The following is a 10,643-nucleotide window of genomic DNA, read 5'->3' as shown; positions in this document are numbered from 1 at the left end:
AACACTACGGAATATGAGATATGTGATAACTCTACAACAAAAAGGTGTCACATATAACTTCTTTGTGCTCATTTAATCTCATTTACATATATTTTCTATTAGTCGTAATTAGGATTTGTATTACTTATATACTAAGATGAGAGGTGGTTTGTAGAATTTCAGCAAACTATATTTCAATTTTTATTTTTATGTACAAAACTATAAAATATTGTGTTTTTCATGAGTATCTAATTTGGGGTTTTGATGGATTGAGATGACAAATTTAATATTAGAAATTGAGTTATTTAGTTTCAAATAATTAAATAAAGGAAAAAGTAGCCTTTTGTCTTTTTTTGAAATATTATTATTAATAATATATTGTGGCCTCATCGTGGTCAAGCAATTGATTTGTATATCATCACACGTTATTTTCTCAGAACTTGACCTATCACGTTAGGAAGGCCCTATATTTATAAGTAATGGACAAATTCATAATGCATTCACCAATAATGTTGCACCTTATATCATCATCCATTTTGACGATTAATAAAATGAAAATGACAATCTTTCTTAACTTTGAGTTTCCTTTTTTTTTCTTCTAATGAGTTATTATACTTTAGAACATAGTACTATATTTTATTTTGTACTCCCTCCGTCCCAAGGAATATGACCCATTCCTTGAGCGGCACGAGATTTTATGCAGTTTTATTTTATGTGTTAGATATAGAGAATAAAATAAGGGATAGAATAAAGTAGAGATAAAGAGTTTTCTAATTTTGGTAATTGGTCATCTTGGATGAGACAAATTAAAAAGGAAAGTGAGTGATTTTCAGTGGGACGGAGAGAGTAACTTTGAGAATATGTACACAAATTTTCACTAAAGTTCAATTATTAGTATATAATTGCAAAGTTTGTAGTTTTTAATTACGAAAAATCAAATGTTTACTGTAGGTCAACCCTAATTAAGTCATATTCTATGTTATTTAACACGAAAATTTATATCTTCCATTGTATAATTTATGTTCGAATTTACTTAAATTAATAATCATCAAATAGAGTTCGAATTTGACTTATTCAGATGAAGCGGAGATTCCCAATTTTGGACGTGGATGTGGTCATATGGATCTTTGAAGTTGTTCGGATTGTCGACTACCACAACGATGTCCAATTTTGGTACACCGTGGATGTGGCCATACAGATCTTCGAAGTTGTTCGGATTTTCGAATACAACAATAGTTTGATTGTCCGCTTTGGGTCAAGCCAGCACGGATTTGTTTTTTAATCACGCCCCAAAAGACTCCCTCAATTGGCGGTGGACAGGAATTTATATTCACCTTCCAACTTCCCTCAGACTCCCGATATGAGATAGATTTGTACTTAACAAACGTGATCCCCAACCAACAAAATTTTTTTAGCTTGACGCCCCTACTCGTAAATATCATATGTTTCGAGGCCATTTCTATAGGGTAAACCTAGAAGTCCAAAAGTAACAACACTTGGAGTCACCAGAAAGGAAATTAGTTGGATGATTAGAGTGTCCACAATAGTTTGGCCAAGCCACAAATTCTTGTTCACAGTCACAAAAATTTGTCCACAAGTCCACAACCACAAAAAACACTTGTACAGCCTAATGGTGGACAAGCCACAACCACAATATACATTATTTTATCAATTCTTGGTATATTTTAATTCAATTAGAATAAAAATTATCGGACTATAATAATTAAAAAAATGCATAATTTAATAAAAAAAATTAAAACCAAATCTTTGTTGTATTACAAGAAGGGGAAAATTACACAACGAAAATTATCGACATCACACAAACAACACTGCGAACGCATATCACAATGTGCCCCCTCCCCTACGTGCCCAGATCTCTTCAACCAAATCGGCCTGGAGTGCCGCATGTGCTATTTCCCTCCGCATGTCGGTGAACCGTTGGATCAAGTATTGATTAGTACGTGGTACACTTATCTGCAAAGGGAGGTGGTAACACTGTGACTTGTACTAGCACCCTCTTCCGGTGCCCAACGCTCTGCAGAAAATCCTTCATCATCTATTATCATATTGTGCAATATGATGCATGAATACATGATGTCGGCGACATCATTTTCGTGCCAAACTCGTGCCGGGCACCGTATCATGGCCCATTGCGTTTGGAGCACACCAAATGCTCGCTCAACATCCTTCCTGGCAGCCTCTTGACATCACGTGAAATAGGATTTCTTCGGACCAACCGGTTGACGAATTGTCTTGACAAACACGGGCCAACGAGGGTATATCCCATCTGCCAAATAGTATGCCCTGTTGTACTGCGTGTCGTTGGCCATGAATCTGACCTTCGGACCATCGCCCCGGCACTCGTCATTGAAGAGATGCAACGAATGTAGAACGTTGATGTCATTGTTCGACACTGCGCCACCGAAACACGCCTGCCAGATCCGCTATCGGTAGTCAGCAACGGCTTCCAGGATCATCAGGAGGTGTTTGCCTTTGAATCCAAAAGTGAACTGCCCCTTCCAATCCACCCGACAGTTCCTCCACTCCCATTATATGCAATCGATGTTGCCCATCATCCCTGGAAAACCGTGGACCCTCCCGTGCATATTTATCAGTCTCTGGCCTTCCACGGCGCTTAGCTTTCGTAGATACTCAGGACCGAAGATGTCCTGGATGCCCCTACAAAACTGTCTCAGCACCTGTAGGGTAGTCGTCTCACCCATCTATAGGTATTCGTCGAACATGTCAGCGGGCCCGGCATAGGCAAGCTGCCTATTTGCAGCGGTGCACTTCTGATACATCGACAGTCCGAGTCGGCCGCTGGCATCGGAGGGTGAAACACATGTACTGCCCCGCCAATGACGTCGCTATATGGATGAAGAGCCATTGCGACATTCTTAATCGCCGACGGAAAATCTCTGGCGGATAACAGGGGTTATTGCCAAAGTAGTCTTCCATCAGCCGCTGGTGGGCACCGGCATGGTTGCGGCGGATTGTCCGCCGATGATGGATCGGGCGAGGGACCGCCGCCGCCGCCTCCTGCTCCGTTTCCTCCTCAGCTTCTTACTGCACCTCTTCATCCAGTGCATCAAACATCCCATCGATCAATTGTTGATACTCCTCGTCGCTATCCATTTTTTGAAAGTTGAATAAAGACAAATTTAGAAGTGTGGAGATTGGAATGTTGTGAAAATAATGAGAGGAATGGGTATAGAAAAAAAATATGAAAATTCAAAAAAAAAATTCAATTTTCGGCGCCGCGGCCGCCGGCGCCGTGTAATAAGGCGCAGCGGCCCAGCTTCATGCGCCGTGTCCCTACCGAGTAGTCGGCCCGCGCCCTTTCACACCCCCTCCCTCCCGTCCTGACCCTCTGTTTCCACCCCTATAAAGAGCCGCAGCCGCAGCCCCGTGAGATTTAAATGGAACCGAAATCGTCACTTTTGGAACTGTGGTTCGGTTCAGGTTCTAAAATTCCGGTACCGAAACTGTGCCGGAACCGCCGGTTTCGGCACAGTTTCCAAATCGAAACCGTGAAAAACCGCCGGAAAACAGTGAAACCGAGCCGGAACCTAAGAAAACGGTCAAAAACCGACGGTTCGAAACAATTAAAAACCTTGGGTAGCTCTAAATGCAACCAATGATGAAGTTGCATAATCCGTTACAAATAAATTCGAATTGTACTCGATTTCTCAAATTTAATTTAATTTAATCTTGCCAACCACCGATCAATAAATATATAATTACGAATTAGCAATCACATCCTTAAATCAAATCCCTACAGTTCCCTTTTAATTCGAAACACCCAAGTGACCAATCACTTTCTAATATTCACCGGGATGTGCGGTTCATCAAAACGGTGCCGTACGATAATACTTATTCCATTTTCCTTGAGTAATTCCCGCCGATTCCATCACCTTTCTTTCCCTTTTTCCTATTAACATTTCTTCCTTGAGTGTATATTTCTTAAAACAATTCTATTTCCCTTTGTTCCATTATCATTATAAAACTAATTTTTGAGCAAATATTTCCAGTAATTGATTAGTACAATGTATCTGTATTATATTTGTATTGTATTTTTTAATTAAATTATACTGTATTCCAATACTTCTTTGTGTGAAAAAATTAAAATTATACTCCATGATTTGTATCTTCTTTAATTTTACAACATAAAAAATTATATTTTAAAATATAACATAAAATTTTAAAACGAATATCTGAAGTGATTAGGAGTATTTAATTAGGTTTAGCCATTTTCGTCTTAATTATACACTTTATAATTTTAATTTCCCACATAAAGAAGTTCCTATAATATTTTATTTTAGAAGTAAATAAAAACATAATAAAAAGATTGGATTTTAATCAACCTTGCTAAACATAGAGAGAGTATTAAAAATTGAATAGTATTAAAAGAATCTCCTAGAATAATTTTGCAGGGAAAGCTAATTTAAATTATCAAATTTATTCAAATCAAAATTTATCATGACCTCGTAGAGTATAGATGACAAATAAATATAGAACAAAGAATAGTTAAAAGAATAGAAAAGAGAAGAAAGGTGATGGAATCTGTGGGATTTACTTAAGGAAAATGGAATAAGTATTATTGAAATAAGGGAAAATGGAAATGGAGGCACGGCACCGTTTTGATGCACCGCACACCCTGTTGTACTCCACTATAGCTAGGGTTGGCACGATACGGTATACCGTACCGAAATGGGCATACCGCATATCATAATGAAAAGTACGGTATGAGAAAACACGATACCGTACCGTGCCGATTTTTTCTGTATACCGAAAACCATTACCTTACCGACATTGCGGTATACCATACCGTGATGCGGTATGCCGCGGTATACCGCAAGTCAATATATAAAATATTAAAAATAACATTTAATCTATCTAGAAAATGTCCAAAATGATAAAATTACATCACAATCAAACATAGTTCATGACATTCAAAATTCATATAACATCCAAAGGGATAATACTAACTAAATTTAAATCAAATAGTAATAGATATTAATGATCTATTGTATTTGTTAGAAACTTAAATCTCAGAATGAAAAATAGGCCATTATTAATTTTGGAGTATTTATTTAATAAAAACAGAGCATCATTTATCAATGATTTAAGAATTTGAAAATATAAAATATTAATATTATAAATAATAAATATGTTAAATATATATAATTATTAACGGTATTGAGCCGAATGTAACGATGATTAAGCCTCATGCTCAAGCCGAATGTAACGTCGAAAATGACATGCATAAGTGATCATATTCATTTATTAACAAATACAGATGACTGTCCATCTCCGGCCCAACACCAAAACCTCTTAATTAGAAAAATAATTTGATGAAAGCCCTCCGATTACGATACTCAGCTACTTCTGCTCACAATTAACCCTTTCCCCACACTCCATTAGTAGTTTAGTACTCCCTCTCCCACTCTTTAAATACCCAATTCCCCCTCCACCTCCACCACCACCACCGCCGCCATGGCTCCGTTGTTAACCAAACGAACCTATCAACTCGTCGTAAACAATTTCTTAAAACTCATTTTCATACCAATCGCACTAGCTATTTCATCCAAAGCGGATTATATCATACAGTTCTACAATTCCATGCATCTCACCCCAATCCACTTATCATGCATCTCCTTCCTAATCCTCTACACCCTCACCGTGTTCCTCATCTCCCGCCCGCGGCCAGTCTACCTCGTCGACTACGCCCTCTTCAAGCCCCCCCGCAGCTACCGCGTCTCCTTCGCCGGATACATCGAGCACGCCCGCATGGGGAGGGTCTTCAACGAGCCGAAAAGCGTCCACTTCCAAATGAAGATTCTAGAACGTTCCGGACTCGGAGAGGAAACATGCCTTCCCCCGGCCATACACTACATCCCTCCGACCCCAACGATGGCGCTGGCCCGGGAAGAAGCCGAGCTCGTCATTTTCTCCACGATGGATTCACTATTTACCAAGACCGGAGTCAAACCCAGGGAAATTGACATTTTAATTTTAAATTGTAGCTTATTTTCACCGACGCCGTCGATGACGGCGTTGGTGATTAATAAGTACAAAATGAGAAGTAATATAAAAAGCTTCAATCTCTCCGGCATGGGATGCAGCGCCGGCCTGATCTCGATCGATCTCGCATCAGATCTGCTCCAAAAACATCCTAATTCAAACGCGATTGTGATTAGCACCGAGATTTTAACCCCAAATTCCTACCTAGGGAAGGAGAGAGCAATGCTCCTCCCAAATTGCCTCTTCCGGATGGGCGCCGCCGCCGTGCTTTTATCCAATCGCAGATCCGATCGCCGCCGCGCGAAATACCGCCTCTCTCACGTCGTCCGAACGCACAAAGGCGCGGACGATAAATCGTACGGATGCGTATCGCAGGAGGAGGACGAGGAAGGTTACGTCGGGATCAAATTGAATATCGATCTGATGGCGGTGGCCGGAGAGGCCTTGAAATCGAACATCACGGCGATCGGACCGCTGGTCCTCCCCGCATCGGAGCAATTGCTCTTCGCGATCTCGCTGATTGGGAGAAAATTCTTCAATTCGAGATCTAAACCTTACATTCCCGATTTCAAAGAGGCGTTTGAGCATTTCTGCATCCACGCGGGCGGGAGGGCGGTGATTGATGAGCTGCAGAGGAGTCTGCAGCTGACGAATGAGCAGGTGGAGGCGTCGAGGATGGCGCTGCATAGATTCGGAAACACTTCTTCTTCGTCGCTGTGGTATGAATTGAGCTACATAGAGTCGAAGGGGAGGATGAGGAAAGGGGATAGGGTTTGGCAGATTGCGTTTGGCAGTGGATTTAAGTGTAACAGCGCGGTGTGGAGATGTAACCGGACGATCGAGTTGCCGGTGGAGGGGCCGTGGGCCGACTGCATTGATAAGTATCCAGTGCATATTCCCGAAGTTGTGAAGCTCTAGTTTACTACTAAAAATTTAGTGGTCTAGATATATACGTGACCGTTATTATGTCCGGACTACTAAATTTTTATTGCTATGATTGTTATACTCTCTCCGTCCTAATGAAGTCCTAATGAACATGACTCATTCCATGGACGGCATGAGATTTTATATAGTTTTATTTTGTGTGTTGTGTGGAAAGAATAAAGTAAGAAAGAGAGAATAAAATAGAGATGTGTTTTCATTTTTAGTAATCGATCATCTTGATTGTGACAAACTAAAGAGGAAAATGAGTTATCTTTAATGTGACGGAAAGAGTACCACTTTTCTGAATTGTAAGTTTCTGCTACCTTTTTATTATTATTGTTGTTGCTAATTGGTTTTTCTTTATTCCGTTTTTTTGCGTGTTGACGAATAAATAGTCTATTTAATTGAATATGGATTTTAGTTTTTCCAGAAAATATATGTAGGATGGCTAAATCAATCGGGTTGTCTTAGTGTGCTAATTAATTTATACTAATAACTAATAACTTTTAATTTTGTGTATTAAAATTATCAACATAAAGACATAATTATATCAATACAACAGGTAAATTTAAATATCAACACAAAGACATAAGTTTATCAACACAAGAAGATTGATAAATTTATGTCTTTGTGTTGATATTTTTAACATACAAAATTAGTATTAGTTATTAGTTATTACTGTAACTTAGTTAGTATTTGATCACACACCTACGTCAACATGTCTATTTTTGTAGAAAAACACATTAAATAGACTAAAAGTAGGCAATGCTACAATCAGTAATAAAAGACAAAAGCATAAAAGCAAGAAATATGTGAGTTACGAGTTTAAGTATATTCGAAATATTATTCAATCGACAAATTCATGCAATTACCACGTCAAATCTCTAGTAGTAGTAATTATTGACATTCTGAAATGACAATTATGAATTTGGACCAATTGAGTGATGTGTTCATGATAGGCTAGTTTTCATCACTCGGAATTGATCACTATTTGCACTATATGTTGAATATTTGCATGAAAAAGATGCTTTTTGGCAAGGAATGGATCATTAAGTTCTGAAGCTGCTTAATGAAGGCACAAAGAGGAAAACATGCAAGAAATAGGGCAAAATGACAAAGAATGGAAGAAAGTGAAAGAAGAAGGCAAAGAAGACCCAAACTGCCCAAGCAGTTGGACTGGCCAGTTTGAACCTGACGGGAAAATGACTAAAGCCACTTCCACACACTTATCAAGGATATATCCCACTTGCTACACACGCCCATATCAGCCCTTGGAGAGTAAAAAAGAAGGGAAATATCTTTTATTGGATACATGTATTAAAAAACATTAACTTTCCAAGAACCACTGACCACTCATCACTTTAGTTTAGTTTAGTTTTAGTTAATTCTCTCTCTAGGAAACTTTTCTCTCTTTCTTAAGAAGAGAGATTTCAAACTCAAGGCTGCCAAAATCTTTTGTTTATCATGGGTTGAAGTAGTAGTAATTTAGTAGTAGTGTTTATTTTCTTTAGTTGCTTGTCTTAACTTGTGGAGTTCTTTTGCACCTTTCTCACTTTTAGTTGTTGGACTTGTTTTAAAAGCTTATTTCAAGTAGTTATTTCTCCAAGTGTTTGTGTATTTAATGTGCTTTAAGTTTAGCTCTTGTTTGATTTCCGGTTTTAGCTTGTTGTTTAGTTCTAGTGTTGGTTATGTTCTTGTTTAGTTAAAACTTCTTTCAAGCTTTTAAAACCAGCTTCTCAAGAATTTTCTTAGTTAGTTTATGGTTAAAAAATGTGGAGAAGGAGCTAGAAAAGTCTCAAAAAAATCAGCCATGTGTTGTGTGTTTTCGGCACCTCTTCGGGTGTGATTTTCGTATGATTTTGCATAAGTTTGATGAGCTCGATTCTTGAGTGTTCTTTCACCATGTTTATGTGTTATGAAGCTTTCTTTATCTTCTTCAATGAGTCTTTAACTTTCAGCTTTTAATTTGGTGTTTTCAATGCATGTTTAGGTAGTTTAATTGATGATTTGGTGTTTCTCTTGCTTGGTTAGTTGTGTAGCAGCCATTTAGTCTTTTATTTACTCTTATTTTCGTGCCTTTAGTGTAGAATTAGGAGCCATGATCAGCTTTTAAGAGTCAAGTTGAATGACCATTAGTTGTAGGCTTTTATCCATTGGTTTTACACCTTGGGTAATAGGGTTTAGGAGACAACTAGTACATGCTTTCTTTCACTTTTGGCAGCCATTTTAGCATAGTTAATCTCTGCACTCAACCTCCACTTACATGTGATTTAGGTTAGCTTTTAGGAGTTAATTAATTTAGCCACTTTTAAGGGTCACTTTCCTAGTTTATAGCTTCTTTAGGAGTTAACACTTAGTTTATCTTCCTTAGCTTTTTAGCTTAGTTCCTCTTGCTTTCTGAACTTAGGAATATTCATGCATGTTGCTGCTTTGTTTTTATTTTCGTCAAGTGCAAAAAATTTCTCGCTACACCTCTATTTTTCTGATAACTTGCCCAGATTACCAACTTGCCCAGTCTGCGTTCCAGTTTAAATGTTTACTTTTACTTGCATGTTATTTTCACTTTTAGTTCCCAATCTTAGCTTAAGTGTTATTTGCATTTCGTAGTTTAGTTCTCACCCCCAATTTAGAGCGTGACGGCATCAGCAAAACCATTCTTAAGTGTGGAAATACATAACGGATGCTACCGTTCCTCGTGGGTTCGACACCCTAACTTACCATATGTTAATTAATAGTATTTTGGAAAGTGGGAACTTACAAATCTTGTTGAATAGGAAGGGACACGTGCAAACGACACGCGTGCAAAATCCCTCTCCTTTCAAATGGCGCCGTTGTCGTGGAACGGTGTTGTTGTCTTATTATGTTTTTCTACACTTATTGTATATAGTTTTTTACTTGTCTTTTTTTGTTTTTTGTTTTTTCTCTTTATTTTATTTTTAGTTTATGAGTAGGTCCTCTTCTCCAAGGTTGTTGTTCGATACTAGAGTACTTAAGTAGACGGTGAAGAGGCTGCGTGAGATAGCTCTTTTGAGAAAATAAGCTTGTATTGGGTTCTCTGGGAAGGGCAGTTCATCTAATTGCCTAGTTCAACAAAATGCCCAGTTTGAAAAGTCAGAAGGTTAGGAGTTAATTGCCTAGTTCAACAAAATGCCCAGTTTGAAAAGTCAGAAGGTTAGGAGTGAACCGACGAGAAAACCAATTGAAGAGCCGATGACGAGAGTGTTGCGCCGTTAAAGGGTATCATGAATTATTTCATAGACCCATACGAATCATGCAATGCTAACGTGATGGGTCAAGTTCTAAGAAAATAACGTGTGATATACAAATCAATTGCTTGACCACGATATGTCAATATATTAATAATAATATTTCAAAGAGGGAACATTTTTTTTAGTCCATAAACTTTGCCAAAGTATCATTTTAGGTACGTAAACTTTAAAAATATCATTTTAGGTCTGTCAATTACAAGTTAATATCATTTGAGGCATTTTGAACTTTTTTCTGGACGAAAATGCCCCTAAGGTCTTCAAAGGGCAATTTGGACAATTCTTTCGCCACTCATCTTGCGCCAGAAGCCTATAGTCCAACATTTTTTAACGGTAAATTTGTATAATTCAATTCAATTTTGATGGAAATTGATCTCCATTCTGAAATTCATATAAATAATACTCCGAATGACCATCCAAATTAATAGTTATCTAATTTCAAGACAAATA

General features: G+C 38.0%; 1 protein-coding gene across 2 annotated transcripts; it reads left to right on the top strand.

Annotated features, from left to right (window-relative positions):
- Positions 1-5,413: 5,413 nt before the first annotated feature.
- LOC121778586 (3-ketoacyl-CoA synthase 6-like) lies at positions 5,414-7,154 on the top strand. 2 transcript variants are annotated; one of them, XM_042175952.1, is made up of 2 exons: positions 5,414-6,924; positions 6,977-7,154. In XM_042175952.1, exon 1 carries the CDS (start codon positions 5,476-5,478, stop codon positions 6,919-6,921), a length of 1,446 nt encoding a protein of 481 aa, XP_042031886.1. In that variant the 5' UTR covers positions 5,414-5,475; the 3' UTR covers positions 6,922-6,924; positions 6,977-7,154. The 2 variants fall into 2 exon arrangements, with proteins under 2 accessions (XP_042031886.1, XP_042031887.1); XM_042175953.1 differs by having other exon boundaries at positions 5,415-6,933; positions 6,986-7,154.
- Positions 7,155-10,643: the final 3,489 nt, after the last annotated feature.

This window comes from Salvia splendens, chromosome 19 (assembly GCF_004379255.2).
Source record: "Salvia splendens isolate huo1 chromosome 19, SspV2, whole genome shotgun sequence".
NCBI lineage: Eukaryota > Viridiplantae > Streptophyta > Magnoliopsida > Lamiales > Lamiaceae > Salvia > Salvia splendens.
This window is presented reverse-complemented; position numbering and strand designations above follow the sequence as displayed.

Coding starts and splice junctions, on each gene's coding strand:
- LOC121778586 (XM_042175952.1), top strand. CDS start 5,476: ATGGCTCCGTTGTTAACCAAACGAACCTATCAACTCGTCGTAAACAAT.